Raw genomic sequence first — 26,563 nt, forward strand, 5'->3', positions numbered from 1 at the left:
GGGTCTGTGTTGACCCCCCCTCCCTTAGCAACCAGGAAGCACCGGAACCAGAATTCGGCGGGGGGGGTGGGGGCAAAAGGGGGAATAGCCTGCCTCAACCTCCCCCTTCCCTCCCCCGCACATCCGGGCGCGCTCCCCTCCCCCACATGGGCAGCACGTGGAACTTCCCGGAACAGGGAAAGGGGGAGTGGGGATTCTCCCCGTATCCTGCCCCCCCCGACACTCCTTTGCCCCCCCATGTGGGGTATCACAGGGAACCCTCCCAGGCGGCGGCTGCACAGAAACCACTTTATTTAATTAACAAAATAGTAACTAAACACAATTCGGGGGGGGGGGGGGGGGGATGTGAGGGATGGGAATCAGGACCAGCCTGGAATCCCCTCCAGCACGGCACGGCCATGGGAAGAGGAGGCGTTACCGAGAGGGGAAGCCCACCGGGAGCCACGAGAGTCCGAGGGTCCGCAGCGGGGGCTCAGCACGCCCCGACGGCCCGGACCAGGAAGGCAAAAGCAGCGGCGGGCGGTCCCGAGCACCGACCGGGCGGCCCCGGAGCGAGCGGAGGCTTCTCAGCCTCCAGCCGCGACCGTTTACTCGGCGCCAGGACCGGCCCGGCACCGGTTGAGCCGCTGCTCTGCCGTTTGCGCCCGACCCGTGCGACTGGAGGAGCTCCGGGGGAACCGGGCTCAGGCGGCGGCGAGGAGCAGGGAGCGCTCGAAGGGTCCCGGGGAGGCGGTGGCGGCCTCGGAGAGCTCGTCTGAGAGCGGTACCGGCTCGGGGAGGCCTGGGGCTGGTCCCGGTGCTGGTCCTGGGAGAGGTCCTGGGTGCTGCTGGGGTCCAGGCTCGCTGGGTCCTCCCGGTCCCGGTTGCTCCGGGGGTCCGGGCTCGCTGGATCCTCCCGGTCCAGGGTGCTCCGGGGGTCCGGGCTCTCTGGGTCCTCCCGGTCTCGGGGGCTGCGGGGGGCCGGGCTCGGTCTTCTCGGGGGGTCTTCTCGGTGCGGGTCCCCGGGAGCCATCCCCAGGTGGTTCCCCGCGGTGGATCCCTGTTCGGCGGCTGCGCGGGCGGCCAGGTAACGGTGCCGGGCAGCGCGGACGAGCAGCGAGAGCTGGAGGCTCTGGTGGAGGCGGAGGCCGCCGCGCTGCAGCCGGCACCGGTAGAGCTTCCACACGGACACGGTCAGCAGCCGCTGCGCCTCCTCCATGGCGCCGCCGGGACCGGAGTGCGCCGGGGCCGCCCTCGCCGCGGGGCTCTTGTAACGCCGCTTGCCCCCGCCCCAGCACCGGGCCCGCCCCGGCTCCGCATCCAGCCCCGGAGCGGCGGAAATACCCCGGGGGGGGGTGGGTGGGTGGGAACGACACGGCGCGGTGCCAGTGGGGGGGTCCCTGTGACCCACGGAGGGGGGTCCGTGTGACCCCATGGAGGGGGGCCCTGTACCCACATGGGGGAGTCCCTGTATCCCGCCCCATGGTTACCGGGCCAGCCCGGGGGGCCGGGGGCGTGGAGTGGGCTGTGTGTAAGAGCGGGTGTTACACGGGAACCCCCCCTCCCCGTGACGTCACGGCGCGCAGTTTCCATGACTATATAAGGGGATGACAGCAAAGGGGAGGAGCTTCACGGAAGACAGGGGGGACGTGTGAGCCCTGGTACTGTCTGCTTCCGCCTGACCAAATGTGGCAAGGGGGCGTAGCCGCGCCCCTGCAGCACCGCCCCCCCTTGCCCCCCACCAGCGCACGTGCCGGGGGTGTTATCAAACCTCTCGTGTTTTATTGTCACTATTAACACGCCGCGGCCCCTCGCCGCTCTCCTACAGCAGTTCATGTGCAATTCTCCAGCGACTCCGGGGGGGGGGGGGGGGGGGGGGCGGCGGGTAAAGGGGCCTCTTGGCACTTCATAACACAGGACAGACACTGGTGACCCCCCACCGGGGGGGTGGGGGTTGTCGGTGGGGAGGGGGGAAGCACAAGCCCGGGCTGGGGGGGGTCCATGCTCCCCGTTTCTGTACAGCTTCTGGGTTGGAAAACGGAAAGAAGAGGGGAGGAAAGATAAGCCTGACCCCTCACATTAGTGAAAAGGGGACCCCTCCAGTGAGGAAGGGACCCCCCCTAGTTAAAGGGAGGGGGGGCACCCCTGCAGGGCTGCGACCCGGTGCAACTCATCACACAATGGAAAGGGGAGAACTGAGGCGCAGCAAGGGAGGGGTGTGTGTGGGAGGAACAACCCAGGCATTGGGGGAGGGGAAGGCGGAGGAGGGCCGAGGAGGGTGTCCCTGTGTATGTCCCCCCCCCTCCCCGCCCCGGTGCTGGGGGGGTTTGGCACAGAGCGGTGCGGTAATGGAGCTGTGAGCAGGGCCCAGGGGGGCCAGGCAGCGGGTAAGGCACTTGACCGAACGTCAGGAGACCTGTTGGGGGGGCGCTGGGGTTGGGTAGGGGCCCACAGGATGCCTGGGTTACCCCTCAGCCCCACATCTACACAAGGGGGGGGGGCTACCAAACTGTGCCTCAGTTTCCCCATTCAGAGCCGGTGCAAAGCCTTGCAGGGGGGTGGGGGGTCTCCTGTGTGTCCCCCCTTAACAGAGGTGGGATTCCAACCTGTACCCCTCCCCAAAATCACCCCCCCCAGGGGTTACATGGGGGTGTCACCCCCCCAGTACAGAGTAATGAAGGGGGAACTGCTCCTCAGGGCAGGTTGTGGGGATCCCATCCCCACTGGGGGGTCCCCACACACAGGCTCAGCCCTGCCCTGTCCAGCTGGGGCAGGATGACAGGGGACACCCCCCTTTCTGACAGGGTGGGAGGAGCTGGGGACAAGGGAAGGGGGGACACAAAACACAGACACCCAGAGATGCCCTCCCCCAGGGGACAGACATACAAGTGGGGGACACACGTGGTCACCTGGAGACTCTGGCCCCATGGAGGGGGGGACACACACAGGGACATGGGGGACACATGCTGGGAGGACATTGCGGGGGGGGGGGGATGGGGGATGCCCAGAGAGATACTGGTCCCCAACTGGGGGAGGGGACATGGGGGGACACATGCGGTTGCCTGCAGAGACGGTGGCCCCATGGAAGGGACATATGGAGAAATGTCAGCCCTGGGGGGGGTAGACAGGGGAGGGACCCCAGAGGCTACATGGGGCACCTGGAGAGGGACATGGGACCTTAAATCTGATGCCTGAGCAGGATAAAAGCCCCAGCCCTCCCAAACCCCCCAAAACTGCTGGGCGGGGGAAGGCAATGGCCTTAGCTGCTGCCACCCCGCCCCCGAAAAGCCCCAAGCCCTCCGGGGGGGGGGGGGGGGGAAGGAGACGGGACGATCACACCCCTCAGCAGCACCATGGGGTGGGATGGGGGGTCCCTGCCCCTAGGGGGGATGACACACACCCCCTGGGAGGAGGGGGCCCTGCAACCACATGGATACCTCCACCATGAAAGGGGTCATCCCCAGTGCGGGTGCCCACTGGGTGGGGGTTCCCACATAACCACAGGGCAGTACTACAAGGGGGACCCTATCTGGAGGGGAGGGTCCTCTACCTGGTGATGGGGTCCTTACTTGGCAGGGGGGGCCTCTACCTGGCCAAGGGTCCCCACCTACAGAGGGGGCTCCCCTATCTATTGATGGGGTCCTGACCTGCTTATGGGGGCCCTACCTGGTGGGGGGTGCCCTAGCTAGGACAGGGCTCCTAGCTGGAGGGGGGGGTTCCTTACCTACTGATGGGGTCCCCTACCTGGTTATGGGGTCCCAACCCAGTAGAGGGTTCCCTACCTAGTGACAGGGTCTGTACCTGGCAGGGAGATCCCTACCTTATGCTGGGGTCCCCACCTGGCAGGAGGGGGCTCCCCACTGCAGTGGGGTGTCCCCAGAGGGTTGGAAGGGGGTCACTGCAGCCCCTCGCTGGGGGCTCCCGCTTCACCCTCATGGGCACCAGCATCGAAGCCAGGCTCGGGGCCCATGATGTCAGGCTCCAGCTTCCCGGCCTCGTTGATGAAGGATGTGTAGGAATCACCTTCGGCGCTCAGGAGCTTGAGCTTGGGGATCCAGCTCTTGCGCACCACGCGCCGCGCGTTGGTGCACATGTCAGCGGCAATGGCGTTCATCTCACTCTCCTTGAAGTTGGGCGCAAAGTTCTGGCAGTAAACTGGGGGGGAACACACACAACGGGGGTGACTGGCAGCTCCTGGGGTCCATCTGTGGGATCCCCCCAGGCCTAGGGTCCCCAGTTGCCTATTACCCTTGTGTCCCCTCTCCCTAGGGTCTCCTCCACCCTCTGATCCCCACCCCGTTCCTGTAGGTTCCCCAACCCTGAGCTCCCCCTCTTCATTGTTTGAGTCCTCTGATCATCTCTCTCTGGGGCTCCGCCTAGTCCTGGTCTCTTGGGGTATCCCCTGTCCCCCCACTCACACTTGACAGCATGCAGGACCCGGCTGTCCAGCGGCTTCCGCCGGGGATCATTGGTGGACGAGCGGATGCCGGTGCCACAGCTGTTGGCCAAGGTGTTACTGGTAAGGAAGGGATGAAAACCAGGGTCAGAACCTGAGCACCCACCCCCCTCAAACCCCATAGAGACCCCAAAACTGTGTGCTGGGACCCAACTTACCGGTCAAAGAACGACGCCAGGAGCCGCCGCAGAAGGACTTTGTGCCGTGTCCCCGCGCTGACGTGGCAGTTCATCAACTGTGCCCGTGTAATGTACACGTTGGTGCCTTTAGGGGACACACACACATGGGGTGAGCAGGGCCAGGCCCCCAGTAGGGACCCCTGTACTCTCCACTCCCCATGGGGCCCTCTGGGTGTACCTGTGACCAGTTCCAGCTTCTCGGCAGGGTCCCCCTCGTCGTAGAGTTTGGGGTGACAGCGGTTCCCGATCTGGTTGATGAGCTCGGCCGGCAGCGAGGCCAAGTCCTGCCGCACGCGCACACGGGTGCGCGGCTCAGATGTGCCCTGGTCTGGCAGCGCCTCCACCTTCTCTGCGGCTGCGGGAGGGATACAAGGATAGGGTCAGTGGGGTCCAAAACCCAGAGGCACCCACCCCCCTCCCACACCCTCTGTGGAAGCAGTCGTGACACCTCGTGTGCCCCTCTCGTCACCCTTAGCGACAAGACATGCCCACAGGGTCGTGACCCTGGGGGTAACCCCACCCACTTGCCCCCGAAACCACGCCCCATTGGCTGGGTGTGCCTTGTGGGCGGAGCCCTACTAGACCACACCCACAATAGAGGGGCTAACGTGACCACGACCTCTTACAGTCCCAACGGATGCAGCCTCACCAGGCCAGGCCACGCCCCCTTTCTCCCACCATATGGGCGGAGACTCGCCAGGCCGCAGCCAATGGGCGTCGCCCCCTGGTGGGCGGAGCCTCACCTGCCAGCCCCACATTCATCATGCTGTACATGGTGTACATGTTGCAGATCTGGCGGTACTGCTCGTCCGAGCCTTCTTCCCCCCCGTCCTCCTCCTCATCCTCCTCGTTGTGGAAGGAGCCAGGGCTGTCGCTCGTGTAGGCGCTGGATGTGCCCCCGGGGCTGGTCTGATCAGCAGCGCTTGGCCCAGGAGCCACCGGGGCCGGTGCCACCAGGGCCGGTGCCGGTCCTGCTGTGGGGGTTGCAGGTTGCGGCTGCCGCCCCAGCTCTGGCGCGGAGAACTTGGCCATCTTCCGGCTGCCGTTGCCGCCGGCGGTGCCATCCTTTGAGCCGCCATCCCAAAGGCGCTTGACCACAAAGGTGCACTGCACCCCGTCGGGCTCCCCCTGCTCCGTCTTCACCCGCGACACCAGTGGCAACGCAGCAGTGCCCGAGGGCCAGCCCGAGGTCTGAGCCACGGGGCTCTGGGGCTCAGAGGAAGGAGCCTCCTCGCCGTGCAGCCCCTGCGAGTCGCAGCTGGGCGAGCTGACCTTGAGGAAGAACTCAGTCCCCTTCTCCATGATCTCCTGGATCTGCAGGAAGCCGGCAGTGTACATCAAGAGGAACTGGTCCCCCATGTTCATGCTAAGCCGGCCCGTGTAGCAGAAGCTGAGGATCTGCTGGAAGGACTGGGGCTGCACGGCGGCCGGCAGCTCCACCACCGCACTCTTGCTGCTATTGAAAAGGTCCCGAAAGTAGGAGCTGCTGGCGGCCAGCACAGCACGGTGAGCCTTGAATGCATGGCCCTTCACCACCACTGACACGTCACAGTACAGCCCCTGCAGCCGCTGCTCATTCAGGCATTCCAGGATGCTGTTCCCAAAATTGGGGATCTCCATCTGCAGTGTCTGAGCCATGGCGGGAGCCAACGGGAGCCTGCGGGGACGGGGTCATGGGCAGGCACAAGGGGATGTGTAGGGACACGGATGCATAAGGAGCGAGGCAGACATGGGGGACACAGAGGGACAAAGATATGTAGGGACATAGACACAGGGACCGAGAGAATGAGGGCAGACACAGAGGACATGCAGGGACACGAATACATAAAGAGCAAGGCAGATGTGGGGGCACACAGGGACAGGGACACGGGGCAGACACGGGAGACACGAGTACAGAAGGGAGGGAGACAGACAGGGGACATGTAGGGACATAGGTACATAAGAAGCAAAGCAGATATGGGGGACACATAGGGACAGGGACACATGGGAGACACACAGGAACACAGACACAGAGGGAAGAGGGCCAGAGATGGGGGACATGTGGGAACAGGGACCCAGGAAGCAGAGTAGGGGACAGACAAATGGACACATGGAGAAGGGCAGACACATGAGGGGGGCAGGGCACAAGGGGATGGGGACAGAGAAGGGACAAGACACAGACCAGGCACGAGTCAGCCCATGGGAGGTAAGCCCGGATCCTCCCCCAGGACCCCAGGAACAACCCGGAGGGGGAGGGGTGCTGGAGATCACCCAAAACAGGGGGTTAAGGGGTGGGGGCACCCCAGGAGCTGGGTGAGGCGAACCCACCTTGGCCATGGGGACTCTCAGGGCTCTCTAAGCCTGAGGACATGGGGGTGCTCAGGCCAAGGGGGTCGCCAGCACTTGGAGGTGTCTGGGGGGGGTGGCACGGGCACAACCGCCCTTTAGGCAGGGGCGTGATGGGATCCTCACACGTGAACGGGCCCCACACTTGGGGGGGGGCACCGGGAGACCCCAAACCCGGGCAGAACGGGGAGGGACACACCCCGCTCCCTACATTGGAGACAGAGAAGACCCCCAGCCTTGGGGGAGGGGGGGGGCACCCACAACGGGGGTTATTGGAGGGGGAACGGGGAAGCACCAAAAGATGGGGCTGGAGGCAGAAGGTACCCCGAGGCCTGGGGGGGGGGGGGGGGGGGGATGGCGACCGGTTGCGGGGAAGGGGGTGGGGAGCCACAGGTTCCGGGGAACGGGAGCGGAGGAGCGGCGGATGCGCGGCCAGGGGAGGGGAGGTTCCCGCCTTACCGGAGGGCGGGGGGGGCTCAGCCTCGGCTCCGGCCGCTCCCGGTGCCGCTCCCGGTGCCCGTCCGGGTCCCCGCCGCGCTCAGCGGCCATTCATTGTGCGGCAGGCGCGATCAGCCGAGCGCCGCACCGCCCGGCGCGGCTCCCGCGCGTGCGCAGGCACGACCAGCCGAGCGCCGAATACCCACGCCCCTTCCTCCCCTCTCCCACCCTTCTCCACTAGGAACACGGCTGGCAGCGGGAATAGGCAGAGCTGCTTACCCCGACCCCCTCCGCGGGATCAACCGGGGCCTCCCGGGCCGAATTCCCGCAGAAACATGCCGGGGTCTTCCTTCTAGGTTCCTCACCACCTCCCAGGGGAGGCCAAGGTCTTATGACCCTTCCGCGGTGCCGTCCGCCTACGGTCACGTGACCGCCGCAACATGGCAGCGCCCATGTGAAGGGGGGCTACGGCGCCGAGAATGCGCGGGGCTGGTGAGAACCGGGAGAGGGGGAGCAACGAGGGGGGTGGTGGTGGGAGGGGGGGGGGCGGGCCTTGAAGGGGCGTGGTCTGAAGGGGGCGTGGCCTGGGGGGCTCGGGTTCCAGTACCCGAGGCCTTGTCCCGCGCCACGTGGTTGCCGAGGGAGTCACCCCTCGGTCCCATTCTGTGGCCCCTTTGGGGGCTCCATGTCCGTGTCCCCTCCCGTCCTGCGTTAACTCCCCCCACCAGCAGCAGCCGCCTTCAGGACCCTTCAACGAGGCATCCCGGGCCCCCTCCGTCGCCGGTTTGCCATGGACGGGGCCTCCCCCAACGGCTCCGGGTCCCCTCCGGCCCCTGAGGGCTCCCCCCGGGCAGGCGAGACGCTGATCTCTGAGGGCCAAGCCACCATCCTCTTCCCCAGCGCCAACGAGGTCTTCTACAACCCAGTGCAGGGCTTCAACAGGGACCTGACGTGAGCGGGGCCAGGGGAAGCTCTGGGGTATCTCAGGAGGGTCGGGGGGGGGGGTCTTGGGATGTCTTGGGGGTACCCCATGGGGGTCTTGGGGTGATCCCTACTCTGCCCCCTCCCCCCTCCTGACATCACTTCCCCTTCAGCTGCGCTGTGCTAACGGAATTCGCTCGGCTCCTCCTGCAGCCAAAGGGGATCCAGGGTAGGTACCACTGCGATAGGTGCCGCTTGGGTAGGTACCACCTTGGGCTCCCCATCCCCAGGCCCCCCCTTTTCCCGGTGTGGGGGAAGAGAATCCGTCACCTCAATCCCTCCTTTTCCAGTTGTTGTACCTGGGGAAGAGAACACGGATGCAGGAAGCCCCCAACCACTGGAGGAGGGTGATGGTGCCAGTGCCGACCTCCTGCAGGTGGCAAAGGCAGGAGAAATGTGTGAGGTGCTGGGCACAGGGGGGGATTCCCCTTTTCCCTGTATTGGGGTGTCCCCCCCATGGCACCCCATGGGCAGTGCTGTGTGTCTGCAGGGGGGGCTGCGGGTGCTGGAGGCGCTGGCGGCCTCGGGGCTCCGCTCCATCCGCTTCGCCAAGGAGGTGCCGGGGCTTCGGGCTGTGGTGGCCAACGACTGCTCAGCGCGGGCCATGGAGCTCATTGAGCGCAACGTGGCCTTCAATGGGGTGGGGACCCTGGTGACCCCCAGTATGGCTGATGCCAGGTAACCCCCCCCAAGCACCCTCAGGAACCACCCCACCGGGTTTCTCCCCCCCCCCCCCCCCGTATTGGAGCATCCTCAAAGGGGCCATTGTGTCCCATAGTGAGGTTTGACAAAAGGGGGGGCCAGTGCAGATTCCAGGACACTCCTTTCCCTCCCCCCCCAGGATGCTGATGTACCAGTGCAAAGCTGACAGGGAGCCCTTCGACGTGATCGACCTGGATCCCTACGGCAGCCCCGCACACTTCCTCGACGCTGCTGTGCAAGCTGTGAGCGAAGGAGGTGAGTTGCCCCCCCCCCCCCCATTAGGGTGCTCCTGGCAGCACCCCTGAACCCTTTCCCCCTCTTGCGCAGGGCTACTGTGTGTGACTTGCACGGACATGGGGGTGCTGGCAGGGAACAACGCTGAGACCTCCTACAGCAAGTACGGCGCCGTGTCCCTCAAGGGCAAGTTCTGCCACGAGATGGTGAGTGGGGGCTCCCTGTTGAGTGTGGGGACAATGGGGGGAGGTCAGGGCTGTCCCCATGTCCTCCGTGTCCCCGCCATGGCCAGGCCCTGCGCATCATCCTGCACAGCCTGGACAGTAGAGCCAACTGCTACCAGCGCTTCATTGTGCCGCTGCTCGCCGTCAGTGCTGACTTCTACATCCGCGTCTTCGTGCGGGTCTTTACAGGGCAGGCGAAGGTGAAAGCCTCGGCGAGGTGAGGGGGTAGACGCAGCGGGGACCACAGTGAGGGGGATGCACCCTGTGACCCCCCTTCCCCTTGCTTTGTCCCCTGCAGCAAGCAGGCTCTGGTGTACCACTGCGTCGGCTGTGGCACCCACCACCTCCAGCGCATGGGCAAAGCTACAGCCCATGGCAACAGGTATGGGGGGGGGCAGTGTGTGCCTGGGATGAGGGGGGAGCCTGGGATAAGGGGGACCCCTCACACCTCAGCTCTTCCCTTCCAGCTTCAAGTATGGGGCAGCCACAGGACCGCCCGTGGGGCCCACATGTGAGTTCTGCCAACAGAGGCACCAGGTGGGCGCATGTGTCCCCCCCAGCCCCTCAGTGTGGGTGCATGTGTCCCCCCGTGGCCCCTCACTGTCCCTGTGGTGCTCCCCCATACCCCATCACTGATCCCTCGTGTACCCCTGTCCCCCCCCAGCTGGGTGGTCCCATATGGGCTGAGCCGCTCCACGATGTGCCCTTCGTGCAGCGGGTGCTGGCGGCGCTGGAGCGGAGCCCCCACCGCTTCCAGACGCAGGAGCGGATGCAGGGGGTGCTCAGCGGCATTGCCGAGGTACTTGGCGGGAGGGGATTTGGGGGTTCCAAGTCCTGTCCCCCCTCCCAGCGCTGGGGCTGACTCGGCTGCTCCCCATGGGCAGGAACTCAGCGATGTGCCCCTGTACTACACCCTGGAGGGGCTCAGCAGCACCATCCACTGCAACACCCCATCACTGCTGCAGTTCAGGTGGGGGCACCACAAAAACACCTCCCTAGCCCATCCCTGCACCCCAAACCCTATCTTGTCCCTCCAACCCCATCCCTACACCCCAAATCTCATCCTGTGCCCCAAATCCAATCCTGCACCCCCATTCCCATCCCTGACCCCCAAGCCCCATCCTCCCCCTCCAAATTCACTCCCCTATCCCAAACCCCATCTGTGACTCCCCCCACCCCGTGTGCACCCCCCAGCTCAGCACTGCTGCACGCCGGGTACCGCGTGTCCCTGTCTCATGCCTGCAGGACCGCAGTGAAGACGGATGCACCCCCGGCTGTGCTCTGGGACATCCTGCGCTGCTGGGTGAGGGGGGGGCACCTTGGGGACCCCCCCCCAGGACACCCCAATATGGGGCAGGGTTGGAGGTCCGCCCCCCCCCCCCCCCCCCATCATCATCCTCCTCTTCCTCAGGTGCGGCTGCACCCGGTTAAACGCGAGCGACTCACAGACACCAGTCCCGCAGCCCGGATCCTTGCTGTGGAGCCCACGTAGGGACCATGGGGAGGGGAGGAACATCTCAAAACAGGCCCAGGGAGCCCCAGAGCTGGCCCTGAGACCCCAAAACCAGCCCCAAGCACCCCAAAACTGTTCCTGAGCACCCCCAGCCCAGCCCTGAGCCCCTCTTCCCCACCCAGGCTCCAGGCTTCCTTTGCTATCCGCGCCGACGCCAATCCCAGCTCCAGGAGAAGGGGCTTGAAGCGATTCCCAGAAAACCCGGAAGCCTTCTGGGGACCTAAAGCCAGGGCCAAGGCCGGGTAAGGAGCTTCTTGGGGGTCTCATATGAGGGTTGGGCTTCTTCTGAACCAAGCCAAGGCCAAAATGTTCCCCCCCTGCCCCCATCAGGGGGGAGAATAAAGATGCCCTAAAGGAAGCGGGGAGGAGGGAAGGGTCCAGTGCTCTGCCTTGGGGGGGTTCTGCAGCTCCCTGGCTCATGCTCCCCCCCAGGGGCAGCATCTCCCCATCCTTGCAGGAGAAGAGGAAGCAGCTCCAGAACAAACGGCGGCAGCGACTGCAAGGAGCCGACCTGAAACCCTCCCCCTGCAAACGGCACAAGGAGGTGTGGGGGGCAGGGGGCAAGTTGGGGTCTGAGAACAAAGTGGGGGCAGAATAAAGGGGGTCTGGGAAGAAGAGGGGTTCAAGGCGGGACAGAGAACAAGTAAGGACAGGGGACAAGGGAGGGTCTGGGAACAGAGAGGGCAGAATAAAGGGGGTCTGAGAAGAAGGGGGGAAGCCAAGGGGGGCACTGCCACCCCTCACCCTCCTTCCCTCCATCAGGGCTGCTGCTTGCAGGAGGGGGAGCCCCCTCTTGCACCCCCCAGACCCGGCACTGCCTCGTGCCCCCATTAAACGCCTGAGGAAATGGTGTGGTTTTTAATGCACTTGTGGGGGGACACAGGACAGAGACACCCACCCCACTCTGGGATGCTCAGTGCCCCCCTGGAGTTGCCCCAGGCCCCTCATAGTGCACCAGGAATGTTCTGATGTCCATAGGCTGCAGTGTCACCCGCCGTGGGTCCAGTTTGGCCACTGTGTGGGACTGGGCTGGACCTATGGGGAAGTGGGAAGGGGTGAGGGGAAGCTGCAGCCCCCCCCCATGCCCCCCTTAGACCTCCTGCAGTACCTGTGGCCGGGGTCCAGACCAGGCGGGAGATGGCATCGAGGGGCTGGTCCCCCCCTAGGCTCATCTCCTGCACTGAGGTGATGGTGAATGCTGAGAACAGGTCCTGGGAAAGCGGGAAAGGATGTTGGGAATCACGCCAGGAGCAGGAGTAGGGTCACCTCTGGAAGCCTTGGGGAAGGGCGGGGAGGGTCGTGGCTCACCAGCAGGTCGATGGTGACCGGGTGGGAGCTGTTCCTGCTCTCCCCGCTCTCAAATTGATGCTCCAGCCGCAGCAGGAGGGTCCCGGCGTCCCCAGGGGCCAATGTCAGGAGGTGGATGCTGGGAGGCAGCTCCCGGCGCAGCGCTGAGAACTGCGATGGGGACAGTGAGGGATGTGAATGTGCATCCTCCCTGTGTACCCCCCCCTGCCCCCCTGCCCTCACCTCCCACAGGCCTCGCTGCTTTGGCCAGTAGGATGGGCCTCCCCCGGGCGCCAGCACCGGGTATGGGGCCATGAAGAGCTCCTGCGCCCGCAGGCGGTGCCCATCAGCCGCTGCTTGCACCGTGTCCAGCAGCAGGAGGTGGCGACCGCGGACCACCAGACCCCGGTGGTCCGTGTCCCTGCTCCAGCAGCGGCTCCCCCCACCCCGCGGTTGTCATCGTACAGGAGCCGCCGATGGACCTGGATGGGGATGGAGGGGGGGGTTATGGCACCCCCGGTACCCCCAAGGACACGTCCCACACCGCACCCTGGTCCATCACCATCAGCTCCAAGGAGCCATCGGAGATGCTGCTGCCACCCTGGGAGCGATCTGTGAGCACTGTCAGCTGGACCTTCTTGTCCTATGGGGAGGGAGGGAAGAGCCACATGTGTGATAACCTCTGCCCCGGGCTCAGCCCCTGCTGCCACCCCAACGCTGGTACCTTGATGAAGATGCGGCTGGTGACAGGGTAGTAATTCCCTGCCACAGGCTCTGTCTGGCTCAGGTTCCATGTGGGACGATGGTCACGCCTGGGCGTGAGGCACAGCTTGGTTATTTGATCAGGGGGGACACGGGGGGATCACAATGAGCTGGCTCCAACCTGCGCTCCAGGATCTGCCGCCCATTGGAGTCAGTGTAGAACCGGGCTTGTGTCTGCAGGGGCGTCTGGAAGCGGCTGATGATCTCCTTGCCCCAACCATCCCTGGGAGAGGTAGGGGGGGAGCAGCGGGGTTTGGGGGGGGTCCCACCTCCTCAGGAGCCCCCCCAGGTTCCTCACTCACTCCACGGGGATGGGTCCCACAGTCCACTCCAGTTCCACGTAGGGCTGCCCCATGTGGAGCCGCACCACTTGGGAGCACCACGAGGAGAAGTTCTGGTGAAGCTCCTGCACGAGCGTGTTCTGCAAGGGCCACAGTGGGGGGTCAGCACCCTCAGGGGCACCCCAGAGCTGAGGGCACCCCTGGGGCCATCCACCTTCACGAGGGATGTGGAGATCCGCTTAGAGCCAGAGATGGGGATGGGCTCGGAGCTGTTGGGACGGAAGATGTAGGCTCCGGAAACCTGGGAACTCTCGTCATTGCCAACACTGGCATTGTACCTGGGAGGAGAGGGATGGTGAGAGGTGGTGGAGGAAGGTCCCATGAGAGGGACTCCACCAGTGCTCACCAGTAGAAGCTCTGGAAGACGGGCAGCGAGATGTTCTTGGCCAGGTTCTGGATCTCCTTCAGGTGCCCAGTGAGGGGGTCAAACAGCACCCGGAGATACTGCAGGGTTGGGATGGCAGCAGCTTCAGTGTCTGCCCCAGCTCCCCCAGTTACTGCAGCACTGGTTTAACTGGGACAAGGGAAATGGGGCTCCACCAAACCCCAGGCCGGGCCCATGCCTCGTTGTGGATGTCCCACGGCTGTGGCAGCACTGGTGGCTGGATGGGGGGAACATGGGGGTCCCCATGGGGTGACCGTGTCACTGTGAAGGTACTGAAGCCCAGAGCGGGTGCCGAGGCTTGAAACAGCAGCTCCTGCATGGCCCCAACATCATTCCCACGCAGCCCATGGGTGACAATGGACACAGGGACAATCTGGGAACAGGGCACAGGGTGAGCTGGGGACACGGGGACAAGGTGGGGGGACACATGGGGTCCGGGCTCACCTCACTTGGCACGGGCTGGCCACGGGGGTCTGTGACCGTGTAGGACACTCCATGGACTGGCAGGCGGATGGGCCAGGACACGCGGCGCCCCAGCGGGTTGTAGAGGAGGACAAGGAACTGGGGACACAGGGACAAGGGCCATGAGCCCTGCCTGGTCCCCTCCAAACCCTCCCAGGTCCCCCCGGGTCTCCACTCACCCGGCTGGAGGCCTCCGTCAAGGGGCAGATGCTGACGTTGAGGCTGTTGCAGAAAGTGAAGGTCTCCTTGGTGCCACTGAGGCTGGACAGGGCATTGGAGACCAGGAGCTGGCAGAAGGGGGGACACATGAGGGTACCCCCATGGCTCACCCAGTGGGTCCCCAAAGCACCAGCCAGGGGCAGGGGCTCAAGCACTAGCTCCTGTCCCCCACCTCCACACTCCATGAACATGATGATGTAACCCCAAACCCCATCTGTGCTCCCCCAGACTCCATCTGCACCCCAACCTCAGCAGTGGGGCCCTACCTGGCACCTCTCCCACCCCATTGCCAACTGCTTGGCGTAGTCATTGGCCACGTGCTGCTTCTCAGTGCCGGTCACAGCATCGTGGTGCTGGGCCACGGCCACAGCTTCACCTACCAGGGGACAAAGGAGACATTAAGGGGGTGCAGGGGGGGTCCCACGGGTCCTACCCCAGCACTTACGGAGCACAGAGCTGTCCCCAGGCCCATAGGGACCATCCCGTGCTGCTGGTCCTGCCAGTGCCTCCAGTTGGCTGCAGATCTGTGGGATGGATGGAGGGGTTGAGATGGAGTGCCCAGCCCTTGGGAGCACATGGTGGGAGAGCTGGGAATGAGAGCCTGGAGATGGGAAGGCTCCAGGGAGGGCTTAGAGCAGCTCCCAGTGCATAAAGGGGCTGTAAGAGAGCAGCTTTGGAAAAGGGATGGGATGAGGAAGAACAGCTTCCAAGTGGAAAGAGTTAGATGGGATATAAGGAAGCTCTTCCCTTTAAGGGTGGTGGGACACTGAGACGGGTTGAAGAGAGAGGGTTGGGATGAACCATCCAGGTTGGACAGGCCTTGGAGCAACCTCCTCTAGTGGAAAGTGTCCTTGCCCATGGATGTAGGAGCTGGATGAGCTTTAAGGTCCCTTCCAATCCACCCCATTCCATGCTTGTGATGGGGCCAGGGACATTCCCACCTGCAGGAAGTTGTTGCTGAGGCGCTCATAGCGCTTCAGGGCTGGGCGGCTGGTGAAATAACCTGTCCAGAACTGGTGGGGCCCATCCGAGTAAGGGAAGAAATCATCCATCTTCAGGGACCTGAAGGGAAATCCAGGCTGTATCCACGTATCCTTCCATCCCACCCCAAGCCCAGGGTCCCCCTTCATCCTCTGAGCCTCACCAGGAGAGGTTGGCCTGGTGCAGCTCCCACAGGTAGCAGGATGGGGTAGAATAGAGGACGTGGACACGGCTGCCATTGGCTTGCTGGAAAAGCCATGGATGGGATGAGATGGGGGTGGGGGGGGACGACAGCAAACAGGAGGGACATGGCAGGGGGCCCCCGCACCTGAGCATTAACGTGGGCAATGAGCTTGTCCATGTTCTTGAACCAGAGGTTGGCATTCTCATAGTGGAAATCGGAGCCCATTGTCATGATGATGTGGTTGGTGCGATAATGCTCGGCCTTGGGGGGGAATGGACACAAGGATAGGTCAGGAACCCCCGCAGTCCCATGGGATACCCCCTCAGATGTAACCAGTGCTTGGATACCCACCTGCTTGGTGGCGATGTCCAGGAAGGTGGAGACGATGGAGGCCACGTTGTTCTCCTCGCTGTCCCCATCCACCATGGGGGGGTCGGAGCAGAGCTGGTCCCAGCAGAAGCCAGTGGGGGGGTTGTAGACGTTGGGGAGGATGCCTGGGGATGGTCCCCCCCTTCGTCAGCATGGGATGGGGTGGCTGGGGTGGGTACAGGGGTAGGAGCAGCCCTGGGATGGGGATATAGGGACAGGAGAGCTGGGATGGGGACATAGGGATGGGAGAGCTGGGATGGAGACAGGGATGGGAGAGCTGAGATGCAGACATAGAGGGGAGGGTCCTGCAGCCTGGGGGAGGGGGGATCCCACCGGTGAAGAGGTCGGAGGCAGGGCTCTGGAGACTCCCACTCGTCCTCCAGAGCAGCTCCAGCTCTCGGCGTTGCTCCCGCCACGCCTTGTCCTGGTGATCCACGCGGCCCAGGAACAGCCCATCATAGCCCATCTGCGGGGGGGAGCGCGGGTAGAAAAGAGGTGCTCAGAGCTGGGTACCCCACAGGGGGATCAGGAGGTCTCGGGGGGGGGTCCTACCTGCGCGAAGGTGGCTGCGCTCTGCCGCGAGTGGCCAAAGGGGTCGATCTGCCAGGCCAGGCGGGGCAGGGCGCAGGGCCCCAGCTCCCTGCGCAGGAAGCCCCGGCCCAGCCCCAGCTGCTCCAGCCCCGCGCTATAGTGAGTGATCGCCTCGTCTGCCATGCTCCAGCCACCCCCCACCAGCTCCAGCCGCCCTGCAGGACGGCATAGGGGATATAGGAGATTGGGGGGGTACAGGAGACAGGGTGACATTGGGGTATCGAGACAAGGGCCATGGAGAAGGGGACAGGGGCACCTCCTGCCAGCAGCACCCCAAGTCCCTCTGGGTTCCTCCCTAAGCTTCTCATCCTCCCACCTTGATGCACATACCCCCCCATGCACATCTTGCTCCATGTCCCTGTGTCCCCGAGTGGCACACCAATCCCCACCATGTCCCTGTGTGTCTCTATGACACCCCAATCCCTCCCCATGTCCCTGTGTACCCCCCCCAACCCCTTCCTATGTGCCCCCCATGGTCCTCAGGGACACAGGACCCCACCCTGAGGTGCCCCCATGTCCCCCCGCACCCTGCTCCACAAGCTGGCGCATGGTGTTCCTGGTGGCCTCGTCCTGCAGCCGCCACCAGCGAGCCAGAAAAGCCACCTCAGCGTAGATGAAGCGCCGGGCAGGCTCAGCCACCAGCTGAGCCACCACTGAGTCCAGGATGTACTGAACGCCTGCATGCTGCACATCGTTCCGCACTAACGGAGACAACCAAGGGGGCACAGGGATATGTTAACAGCCATGGGGACACAAGTGGCATCGGGTAGGGGGTGTGGTTATGGCATGGGAGGGACAGGGGCACAGTGATGGCCAGAGGGGGGGGGGACACAATAGCCAGGGCATATAATGGGAGGGGGGAATACAAGGGGGTCTCAGCATCGCTCCACCTGCATTTGGCAGTACTTCACCCCTATGATGGCCCTGGGGATGTCACCACTGTCCCTGTGGTGGCCTCGGGTACGTCACTTCCACCCCCACTGTGGCCTTGGGGACATCATTGTCCCGGTGGTGGCCTCATGGATGTCACTTCCACCCCCATGGTGGCCTTGGGGACCAGCCCCTCCGCACGGTGACAGAGACACCACCTCCATAGAAGTACTGCTCCACCGTCTTGAGCCAGCCCACGTCGTCATGCGTGTGGGGCACAAGGTGCACGTTGAGGAGGTCGGGGCGCGTCAGGGGACAGGACTGCGGGCAGAAGTGGAATCTCAAGGGACTCATAGGGGGCTGTGCCCACACCGTGTAGGATCCTTCCCCCGCCACCCGTCACCCCCAGTGTTTCTGGAGGAAGCCGTTGCAGAGGAACCAGTGACAGCGCCAGCACCCTCAAACCCCCCCTTACGGCCCCCGTCCCAGCCTCTCACACCCAGCCCATGCCGGGCACTTTCCTTTCCCATTCCCCAGGCCCAGTTTCCCTCTCCCAACCCCGCACTGTTTCTCCCACCCTCTCTCTTCCGGTTCCCCCAGTTCCCTTCAGTCTCTCCAGCCCCCGGTCCCCCCGTTCATGCCGTGCCCAACCTTGTACCCGCAGCCCAGGGCCGCCGCCGCAAGCAGCAGCGGAACTGCCACCACCGCCCCGGGCGCCGCCATACCGCTCCCGGGCGCGGTCATGTGGCCAACCGTTCACATGACCCGAGGGGGGCTCGCGTGCCCCCACGCCACCCACTGTAACAGCGACAACCAATGGGCGGCAAGGAGATAGAGAGTCCCGCGCTCTGATTCGCTGCTGCGCACGGACACTCCCCCGACCCGGGCGGTGACGTAGCGGACTCTAGTCATTGAGGAAGACGAGAGCCCTGATTGACACCGCGAGCCCCTCCTTCCGGGGCGGGCGTTAGCGACAGCTCCTGCCAACGCCCAGTAAGCAATCACATGCGGCGGCTCCCGAAACCCCGCCCTCGATGAGCGGTGGTTGGTGGAGAGAGAGTGAAGGGCAGCTTTCTCCTTCAATGGGGCATGGAAAAGCCGCCCCCCTCAGCGGGGCACCCAGAGCCAAGGGCTCGCCTCAGGGCCTCCCGGACCCCCCCCCCCCCCATGAGCCCCCAGGCCTCAGGAGGCTCCAAGCAGGGTCCAGCCCTCACAAGCGAAGCAGCCCCTTTATTGCGCCGGCCCGGCCGTCACCATGGTGGGGACATGGGCTGCGGGTTCTGCAGGTAGGACATCACCACAGCCGAGATGGAGAGCCTGCAGCGGGGAGGAAAGAGACCGGCTCTGGTGCCTGCTCCACAGGGAACATGGCCCCTGGGCCCTGCTGCCACTCACATGAAGCTGCTCATCATCTGCTTCGTGTCCTCGGAGCTGCGGGAGTTGGCAAAGCTGATGAAGGAGCAGTAGACGGCGATCCAGGCGCACCACTTCAGCTGTGGGTGAGGGGTACGGCATGGGCATGGGCCCTGTGTCCCCATAGCACCTTGGGCATGGTCCCTGTGTCCCCATAGTGCTCTGGGCACAGTTCCTGTGTCCCCATAGCACCCTGGGCATGGGCCCTGTGTCCCCATAGTGCTCTGGGCACAGTTCCTGTGTCCCCATAGCACCCTGGGCATGGGCCCTGTGTCCCCATAGCGCCCTGGGCACGGTCCCCACCCGGTGCTAGTGCCGGTGTCCCCACCTTAAGCATGAGCCCGCACATGCTGAAGACCATCCCCAGCAGGTTCATGTAGTCGGGTGTGGGGTCCTCCAGCGCCGGGTTGGTCTCGGTGGCCGGTGGCTTGTACCTGGGGGCGGCGCTGTCAGAGGTGCCGTTCCCCTCCGTTCCCCCTCTGGTCACCCCGTTACACTCCCGGTGCCCCGGTCCCACCTGGCCACCCGTGCCGGCCGCCGCGGGTCCGCCATTCCGCGCCGCTGCCCACTTCCGCCGCCACCGGAAGAAGCTGCCGCGGCTCCAGCTCCGATGCCGGTCCCAGCCTCGCCAATGGCGTTCCCGCTGCCGCGGCCCACCCGGCCTGAGCTGCCGCAGCGGCAGGTGCGGACACTGGAGTGCGGGCAGGGAGCGGTGCGCGCCGTCCGCTTCAACGGTGCGAGGGGGGAAACAGGGATCCGGAACCCGGGGGGAAGCGCGGCTCGGGTCCCGTCCCTGGGGAAACGGGACCTGGGGGGGAGGGCACGTGGGACTGCAATTCCCTGCTCCTACCCCATGGAGAGGCAGGGTCTGGTCCTCATCCCGCTGTGTGAGGCGCTGCGGGGGGCTCACTCTGAGCCCCAGTTGCTGGGGTGAGAACGGGCCTTTTGGGATGGTGGTGCTGGGGGGGGGGTCACCGCATTGCCCCCCCCATTCCAGTGGACGGGAATTACTGCCTGACCTGCGGCAGCGACAAGACTCTCAAGCTCTGGAACCCACACAAGGGCACAGCGCTTCGCTGCTACCAGGGCCACGGCTACGAGGTGCTGGACGCCGCCGGGTAAGGGGGATTGGGGGGACCCCAACTCCGTGGGTGGAGCCCCCAGACCCACTGATGGGGTCCCCCCGTGTCCGTCCCTCGCCAGCTCTTTCGACAACAGCCACCTCTGCTCCTGCGGCGCCGACAAGACGGTGGCGCTGTGGGACGTGGCCACTGGGCAAGTGCTCCGCAAGTACCGGGGACACGCAGGGGTGAGGTTATGGAGGGGCTACGGTGGGGAGCTGGGGTCTTTGGGAGGGATCTAGGGGCTGCGGGAGGGAACTGAGGGGCTCCGGAGGGGTTTGAAGGTTCCCTGAGGGAGACTGACTCCTGCTTCTCTCACAGAAAGTGAACTGTGTTCAGTTCAACGAGGAGGCCACTATCATTGTGTCAGGTAAGGGAGTTGGTTTTGGGGGGGACTGTCAACAATAGAACCCCCCCCGTACCGTTTTCTTCCCCCAGGCTCTATTGACTCCACCGTCCGGTGCTGGGACTGCCGCTCGCGCCGCCCCGACCCCGTCCAGGTCCTGGATGAGGCCAAGGATGGCGTCTCCAGTGTGAAGCTCTCCAACCATGAGATCCTTTCAGGGTGAGGCCCATGGGGACCCCCCCCCCCGTCCCCTACAATTCGGTGCAGCCGGGAGGGGCGCCACAACAGCAATTCCCCCCTTACCTTATCCCCAGCTCTGTGGATGGCCACATCCGGCGCTATGACCTCCGTGCAGGGCAGCTCTACTGTGACTATGTCGGGAGTGAGTGAGCACCAAACCAGGGTGCTCAGGCCCCAAAACAGAGCCGGGGGGGGGGTGGTCCTGTGCAACCCCCCCCCCCCCAAAATCCCATGTGCTCCCCAGGCCCCATCACCAGCGTGTGCTTCAGCAAGGATGGGCAGTGCACCCTTGCTGCCAGCCTTGACTCCACACTGCGCCTACTGGACAAGGACACGGGCGAGCTGCTGGGCGAGTATGAACCCCCTCCCCAGCGCCCTGTGCCCTGCCCAGGGGGTAGGAGTTTTGGGGGACCCCCCACTTCCCCGTGTCCCCTCCATAGGTACAAGGGCCACCACAGCACGACATACCGGCTGGACTGCGTGTTGAGTGAGCAGGACACCCACGTGGGCTGCGCCTCTGAGGATGGACAAGTCTACTTCTGGGACCTTGTGGAGGTAAGGGGGTGAAAGGAGGCACGGGGGGTGCAAAACCATGTTTTGGTGTCCCCCCCCAATCTTCTCACCCCCCGTGGTTTTAGGGCTCACTCGCTCGCAGCTTGCTGGTGGGCCGTGGCGTGGTGCAGTCTCTCTCTTTCCACCCCACCTTGCCCTGCCTGCTCGCTGCCACTGAGGGCCAGATCCAGCTCTGGCGGGAGGACTCCTTCCAAGAGCAGGGGGATACAGAGATGTGATGTGGGGAGTTGGGGGGGTCACAGCCTGGGGGGGACCCCTCTGTGCCCCCTAAGATCCAGGAATAAACCTGCTGTGCGGAGGAACTGTGGTGCTTTATTGGGAGCAGCTCAAATAAATACAAGCACTGGAAGGGGACACATACACACATGGATGGATTGGAACCCCTGCAGAGGTAGTTTGGGCTCAGCCCCTCACAAATGGGGGGTCCTCAACCCCCCCCCCCCCCAAAGTGGGGGTTCACTTCCCAACCTCCAATTCTGCCCCAGCACCATGTCCTGCTGGATCCAAAGGGAAAGCATCAGCTCTCTGGGCAAATGTCTCTGCCACCAACAGTGGGAAGACAAGGGAGGCATCAGCATAGACCTGGGGGCAGGGAAGAAGGGTGAGAATTGGGGAACCCCCCCGGCTACCCCCAAATCCTTCCCTTACCCCATCTCACCTTGACGGGGGTGGCATCCATGCGAATCTTGCCCCAGGACACAGCCTCATCTGGCCGCGCTCCCGAGTCGGAGCCATCAAACTCCTGTGCTGTGTTCACGTAGACGGAGAAATCGGCCCCGTTCCTCTGTGGGGCAAAAAGAGGGGTGACCCCTAACCCTGGGAGGGGGGATTTGGGGGGGTCCCTCCTGTGTCCTCACCATGAGGTTGGCATTGGCGATGTGGTGCTTCACCAGGCCCCCACCCAGGATGATCATCCCTGTCTTCCTCGCGAAGATGGCCTCGGTGTTGATGAGGCGCAGGTCTGCAGAATGGGTGCTGTCATGGGGGACCCCGATGGCCAGGGGGGCCCCAGTGTCCAGTCCCCCAAGGGGACACACTGACCTTCCACTATATCCAGCACCAGCCCCGGGCGCTTGTAGGAGTGGAAGAAGATCATGTCCCCGAGGGAGCCGTCGGTGAGTGCTGGGCTCAGCACCGGGATCTTGTTCTAGAACCACAGTGTGAGCACAGGCAAAGAGGGGATGGTGTCACCCCCCCATGGTGATCCTGTGTCCCTCATGTCATCCCCTCACTGTGTCCACCAACCTTCTGTGCCCAGTAACAGACTGACTCTGGGTTGTTGATCTCCTGGCCCAGCCGTGCGATCATCCTTGACGGGGTCCACTTTGTGCCCTGTGGGAGCAGCACACTGAGCCCCCCCCATCTCCCTGTGTCCCCTTCAGTGCCCCCTTCAAGTCGCCCACCTGTGTTTCCTGCTCATCCACCATCTTCTCCAAAATGGGCATCAACCAGTCCTCAAACTTGCAATAGTTATCGTTGGGCACCAAGAGGTTCCCAATCCTGGGAATCAGGATCAGGAGCAGTCCCGGAGGAGACCCCCATGCCCCAAAGGGGACCCCATGTACCTGTTGATCCCCCTCTGGCGCAGCTCCTGACCCCTGAGGCTGAAGTCCCCGATGTAGGTGGGCGCCAGGCACTTGATGAGATCTTCCTCCACCCCCCCGGCCGTGGTCACCAGCACGTCCACCTGGGCAGGGGGGCAGACAGCGTTGTGGATGCCCTGGGACAACCCCGAGAGGGCACTGGGAATGCCACAGGACACAAAGAGCGGAGGCTCTCTCCTTGGACCACCCCCCCCGGGGGGCCCCACGCACCATGTTGTGCTGCACCAGGTACCGGATGCTCTCCCGGACGCCGGAGCTGATGAGGTTGGACGTGAAGCCCAAGAAGATGGTGCAGCCCGAGGGCGGCCGCTGCCCGCCCAGCCCGGCGCGGCCCCGCTCCTCCTCGCTCAGCGGCTCCAGCTTCGCCTCGATCTACGGGGGCGGAGGAGAGGGGTCAGGACCGGACCCGGGACCCCCCCTCTCCCCGCCCCGGTCCCCGGTTCGCACCATGCGGTGGATCTCGGCGGCGGCCTGCGCGAAGCTGGTGGCCTGGAAGCCGGTGGTGAGGAAGGAGCGCAGCAGCGCGGCGTGGTTCGGGCCGCCCGCGAAGTCGTAGCCGCGCACCGGGAGGGCGTCGGGCGGCAGCGGCCCGCTCGGCCTCAGCACGGCCCGAAGCGCCTCGGCGGGGACAGACCCCGGCGCCGCCATCGCGCTCCCCCAGCTCCTTTTCACCGCTCCGCGCCGCCGCTGAGCGCCGCCATCTTGAAGGCGGGACGGTGGCCGAGGAGGGGCAAGACTCCCAAAAGTGAAAAGGGTGGCGCCGCCCTCTCCATCCCCTGCGGTGCCCCAAACCAGCCCGATTTCGCCCCAAAACCACCGTGTCTCCAAAATCCGTTTAATACCCAGGAACAAGCACCAGGCTGCCAGCCCCAGCGAGGGCCCCGGGACCTGCCCGTGGCTCTTCCTTGTCGGGGGGGCTCAGATGGGACCCTGCGCCCTACAGGGAGTCCCTGGAACCCTGGTTGGGTGCAGTGTTAAGGCGAGACAGCAGCAGCAGCATCAGGTCCGGAGCCTCCACACCTCGACCGAGAGGCCCCCCGAGGCGGCTGCCACCACATCACCCTCCACGCTGATCTGAGGGGGAACAAGAAGGAGGTCAGGGCACTGCTTGGGGGGCACTGCCCCACCCCACGGAGCCCCTGGTCCCGGGACAATCTCAGAAGACACTGCAGAGAGCAGAATGCTTGCACACACGTGTACACACATGTGCAGGGGTTACACATGTGTGTGAGAGCCTCCTCACCCCATTGAGCACTTCGTCTTGTGTCCAGGAGCAGATGGTGCGGGGAGGGTCCGTAGGGACGTGTATCTGCAACAGAGCAAAAGCCCATTGACATGCTCCAGCCCCACACCATGGGGTCAGAGCCCCCCAGACCCAGCGCTCTGAGATGGGCACAGGGGGACTCTTACCCGCAGTGACCTGTCGATGGAGGTGGTGTAGAGGGAGCCCAGCGAGTGCCAGAGCCCTGTGATCTGCAGCCGGTGCCCTACATCGAAGTACTGCACGGAAGGGGCACAGAACCCCAGTGTGAGAGCTCAGGGTACCCCCTGTGCTCCCCAACCTCCCTCCTCGGGGGCCCTACCTGTGTGGGCTGGAAGCTGCCGGTGCTGTTCCCAAAGACATAGACCTGGCCACGGTTGTCCCCAGCCCAGAGCTCTGCTCCCTGGTAGGACATGGAGACCAGATAGCTCTTCAGCTGTGGGATGAGCAGGTACAGAGAGCATGAGGGGCTCCTGCTGCCCCCCACATCTCAGGGCCAACATTAGAGCTGGTGCTAAGGGACAGACTCCCCTTGTCCCCCCGTTCTAGGGGGGGGTTGGACCCACCTGCAGTCGCTGGAGGACCCTGGCAGCCCGTCGATCATAGACAACGAGCGTCCGGTCCTCGCTGCCCGACAAGATGAGCTGCTCATCAGCCACCAGGGCCAGGACGGCACTGGTGTGGGGTTTGTAGCTGTGCACCGGGGGCTGCCCAGCTACAGCAGGACAAGGTGGGGGGTGTTGAGCTGAGAACGCCCCTTCATCCCATGTACCCCCTCCCCCAGTCCTGGGCAGCACCAACCTCGCAGGTCATAGATGGTCACAGTCCTGTTGAAGGTGCCAGTGATGAGGACGTTGGGGCGATAGGACAAGCACAGCACAGCAGCCTTCTCCCTGCAGGCAAGGAAAGGGATGGGGCAGTTGCCCCCCCCCCGATACCCCCAAAACACCCTCCCCCCCCCCAGGGCATTACCTGATCTCCCCAAACTGCTGCCCCTCAGCCTCCAAGTCCCACAGCTTCACGGTGCTGTCCCAGGAGCCTGAGCACACTTTGTTGTCTTGGGAGTCCAAGCACCAGACCCAGCCCTTGGGAATCATGGAATGGGGGTGGATTGGGAAGAAGGGCAGAGACACCTTCCACTACAGCAGGCTGCTCCAAGCCCCATCCAACCTGGCCTTGAGCACTGCCAGGGATGGGGCAGCTTCTCCTCCAGTTTTCCCTTGGGATCACCCCAACTCAGGGCTCTGGATGAGCTCATGACGTTCCCACCTTGGTCCCTCTGAATCCATTCATCCCTCCTGCTCCACGTATCAGCAGACTCAAACCCGTGCCTGGGCTGACAACTGCTCCAGGACCCCCCCCCAGAATGCAACAACAGGGACTTGAAGGGGACGGGGGGGGGGGAAATAATGACCATGCCCCCACCTTGTGCGTCCCAGTGCGCTCGGTGCCAAGGGTCTTTGCCAGCACGCTGCCGGGGGCCCGGCCGAGCTGCTGCAGGTCCCACACGTTGACGTTGCGGTCGCGGGCCCCCGACACACACAATGTCCCCCCCTGTGACAGGGGAAGGAGACAGAAATGAGGTAGGGACCCCCTCCTTTAACTTCCACAGCCACGACTTTAGCCTGGCACGGCCCTACCTGCAGCAGGAGGACGGTGTCAACAGAAGCAAAGTGGCCTTCGTCCAGGGAGAAGTGCTCCATGGGGGCCCCGTTGCCCCCCCAGCGCTGCAGATGCTCCTCCATGTCCACACAGGCAGCTGACCAGTCGAACCCCTCTTCTGTGGGGAGGCAGAGAGGACCCCAAAACTGATGGGGAGGACGGGGGGACCCAACGCAGCCACTTTGCCCTAAGCAGCAGGGATGTGGGGTAAAGGAGGGTGGTTCCTGGACCCACACCTCACCTTCCAGGACGGGGAAACGGCCACGGGCGCTGCGCTGGAGGCGGAGCCGCCAGGTAACGACGTCCCGGGCCAGGGCCCGCAGCACGCGGCACACGCGGGGCAGCACCTCCCGTACCTCCCGCGCCCCGAGGTACCCGCAGATCCGCAGCAGCAGCTCTGGCGGCAGCGCCAGCAGCGACCCCGCGCCTGCCGGCGGCGGCACCGGGACCCCGCGCTCCTCTGCCGGCCCCTCCATGGCTGAGGGGGAGCGAGGGGGCGCCTGAGCACCTTCCGGTGGCCGGTAATAGCGGGACCCGTCCCCCCCGCACTCGGGTACTCTTTGAACTCCCGGTACCGGAACCCACCACCACAACGCGGCCCCCGGTACCGGGACCACCTCAAAGTCCCCGTCCCTTCCCCCCCCTCCCCCCCCCGGCTCGTTCCGGCACCGGGCCCAGCCCCGCCGCGTCCCGTCTCCACGGCCACCGTAAGCCCCACTTCCGGCGCGACAAACCCCCACCCCCCAGTGACCAGCGCCTCGCCCAATGAGCTTGAGACCCTAGTGTAGGCGTCATCGAGCGGCGACGGGACACATCCACGTGTGGGCACCGGGAGCGTCGGCATCAAACCTCGTGTCCCGC

At 64.6% G+C, this 26,563-nt stretch overlaps 8 protein-coding genes across 11 annotated transcripts; 2 read left to right on the forward strand and 6 right to left on the reverse strand.

Moving 5' to 3' along the window:
• Positions 1–405: 405 nt before the first annotated feature.
• IER2 (immediate early response 2) lies at positions 406–1,318 on the reverse strand. The gene has a single exon (XM_061443857.1). It carries the CDS (start codon positions 1,196–1,198, stop codon positions 473–475), a length of 726 nt encoding a protein of 241 aa, XP_061299841.1. The 5' UTR covers positions 1,199–1,318; the 3' UTR covers positions 406–472.
• A 1,998-nt stretch (positions 1,319–3,316) lies between these two features.
• NACC1 (nucleus accumbens associated 1) lies at positions 3,317–7,564 on the reverse strand. Of its 2 annotated transcripts, XR_009741588.1 has the most exons (7): positions 7,399–7,564; positions 5,358–6,271; positions 4,793–4,969; positions 4,594–4,699; positions 4,398–4,495; positions 3,704–4,134; positions 3,317–3,529 (listed from the first exon to the last, which is right to left on the reverse strand). XR_009741588.1 is itself a non-coding variant. In XM_061443886.1 (6 exons), the coding sequence occupies exons 2-6, from the start codon at positions 6,250–6,252 to the stop codon at positions 3,875–3,877; spliced, it is 1,536 nt and encodes a 511-aa protein (XP_061299870.1). In that variant the 5' UTR covers positions 6,253–6,271; positions 7,399–7,564; the 3' UTR covers positions 3,596–3,874. The 2 variants fall into 2 exon arrangements, 1 of the variants encoding a protein (XP_061299870.1); XM_061443886.1 differs by lacking the exon at positions 3,317–3,529 and having other exon boundaries at positions 3,596–4,134.
• A 189-nt stretch (positions 7,565–7,753) lies between these two features.
• On the forward strand, positions 7,754–11,881 carry TRMT1 (tRNA methyltransferase 1). Of its 2 annotated transcripts, XM_061443885.1 has the most exons (17): positions 7,754–7,869; positions 8,109–8,328; positions 8,472–8,527; positions 8,649–8,761; positions 8,849–9,036; positions 9,200–9,315; positions 9,388–9,500; positions 9,587–9,735; positions 9,817–9,900; positions 9,986–10,055; positions 10,183–10,317; positions 10,403–10,488; positions 10,713–10,821; positions 10,930–11,006; positions 11,154–11,273; positions 11,464–11,575; positions 11,794–11,881. In XM_061443885.1, the coding sequence occupies exons 1-17, from the start codon at positions 7,857–7,859 to the stop codon at positions 11,863–11,865; spliced, it is 1,833 nt and encodes a 610-aa protein (XP_061299869.1). In that variant the 5' UTR covers positions 7,754–7,856; the 3' UTR covers positions 11,866–11,881. The 2 variants fall into 2 exon arrangements, with proteins under 2 accessions (XP_061299869.1, XP_061299867.1); XM_061443883.1 differs by having other exon boundaries at positions 8,649–9,036.
• A 32-nt stretch (positions 11,882–11,913) lies between these two features.
• MAN2B1 (mannosidase alpha class 2B member 1) lies at positions 11,914–18,256 on the reverse strand. Its single transcript, XM_061443887.1, is given in 25 exon segments — positions 11,914–12,066; positions 12,140–12,242; positions 12,340–12,489; positions 12,562–12,735; positions 12,738–12,800; positions 12,881–12,961; positions 13,043–13,130; positions 13,202–13,303; positions 13,383–13,501; positions 13,576–13,699; positions 13,768–13,865; positions 13,985–14,179; positions 14,251–14,367; positions 14,448–14,555; positions 14,754–14,863; positions 14,933–15,011; positions 15,429–15,549; positions 15,632–15,714; positions 15,797–15,913; positions 16,004–16,146; positions 16,355–16,487; positions 16,574–16,767; positions 17,140–17,313; positions 17,701–17,803; positions 18,134–18,256. Coding segments are annotated over 25 exon segments (2,994 nt in total). The 5' UTR covers positions 18,227–18,256; the 3' UTR covers positions 11,914–11,944.
• Positions 18,257–18,696: 440 nt separating this feature from the next.
• WDR83OS (WD repeat domain 83 opposite strand) lies at positions 18,697–19,552 on the reverse strand. Its single transcript, XM_061443864.1, has 4 exons — positions 19,413–19,552; positions 19,224–19,329; positions 18,878–18,975; positions 18,697–18,799 (listed from the first exon to the last, which is right to left on the reverse strand). Exons 1-4 carry the CDS (start codon positions 19,445–19,447, stop codon positions 18,733–18,735), a joined length of 306 nt encoding a protein of 101 aa, XP_061299848.1. The 5' UTR covers positions 19,448–19,552; the 3' UTR covers positions 18,697–18,732.
• Positions 19,494–21,614, forward strand: WDR83 (WD repeat domain 83). Its single transcript, XM_061443863.1, has 9 exons — positions 19,494–19,629; positions 19,893–20,013; positions 20,099–20,204; positions 20,338–20,386; positions 20,455–20,581; positions 20,677–20,744; positions 20,847–20,955; positions 21,043–21,157; positions 21,241–21,614. Exons 1-9 carry the CDS (start codon positions 19,506–19,508, stop codon positions 21,391–21,393), a joined length of 972 nt encoding a protein of 323 aa, XP_061299847.1. The 5' UTR covers positions 19,494–19,505; the 3' UTR covers positions 21,394–21,614.
• On the reverse strand, positions 21,468–23,452 carry DHPS (deoxyhypusine synthase). Of its 2 annotated transcripts, none has more exons than XM_061443862.1 (9): positions 23,227–23,452; positions 22,990–23,151; positions 22,741–22,862; positions 22,579–22,675; positions 22,421–22,507; positions 22,217–22,247; positions 22,033–22,136; positions 21,834–21,959; positions 21,468–21,757 (listed from the first exon to the last, which is right to left on the reverse strand). In XM_061443862.1, the coding sequence occupies exons 1-9, from the start codon at positions 23,425–23,427 to the stop codon at positions 21,632–21,634; spliced, it is 1,056 nt and encodes a 351-aa protein (XP_061299846.1). In that variant the 5' UTR covers positions 23,428–23,452; the 3' UTR covers positions 21,468–21,631. The 2 variants fall into 2 exon arrangements, with proteins under 2 accessions (XP_061299846.1, XP_061299845.1); XM_061443861.1 differs by having other exon boundaries at positions 22,217–22,322; positions 23,227–23,451.
• A 148-nt stretch (positions 23,453–23,600) lies between these two features.
• FBXW9 (F-box and WD repeat domain containing 9) lies at positions 23,601–26,178 on the reverse strand. Its single transcript, XM_061443891.1, has 10 exons — positions 25,944–26,178; positions 25,681–25,820; positions 25,466–25,594; positions 25,013–25,125; positions 24,842–24,933; positions 24,607–24,755; positions 24,363–24,476; positions 24,190–24,279; positions 24,023–24,088; positions 23,601–23,853 (listed from the first exon to the last, which is right to left on the reverse strand). The coding sequence occupies exons 1-10, from the start codon at positions 26,176–26,178 to the stop codon at positions 23,779–23,781; spliced, it is 1,203 nt and encodes a 400-aa protein (XP_061299875.1). The 3' UTR covers positions 23,601–23,778.
• Positions 26,179–26,563: the final 385 nt, after the last annotated feature.

This window comes from Pezoporus flaviventris, unplaced genomic scaffold (assembly GCF_033815535.1).
Source record: "Pezoporus flaviventris isolate CSIRO_AGI_PZ_B2104156 unplaced genomic scaffold, CSIRO_AGI_Pfla_v1 ptg000554l, whole genome shotgun sequence".
NCBI classification, from domain to species: Eukaryota; Metazoa; Chordata; class Aves; order Psittaciformes; family Psittacidae; genus Pezoporus; species Pezoporus flaviventris.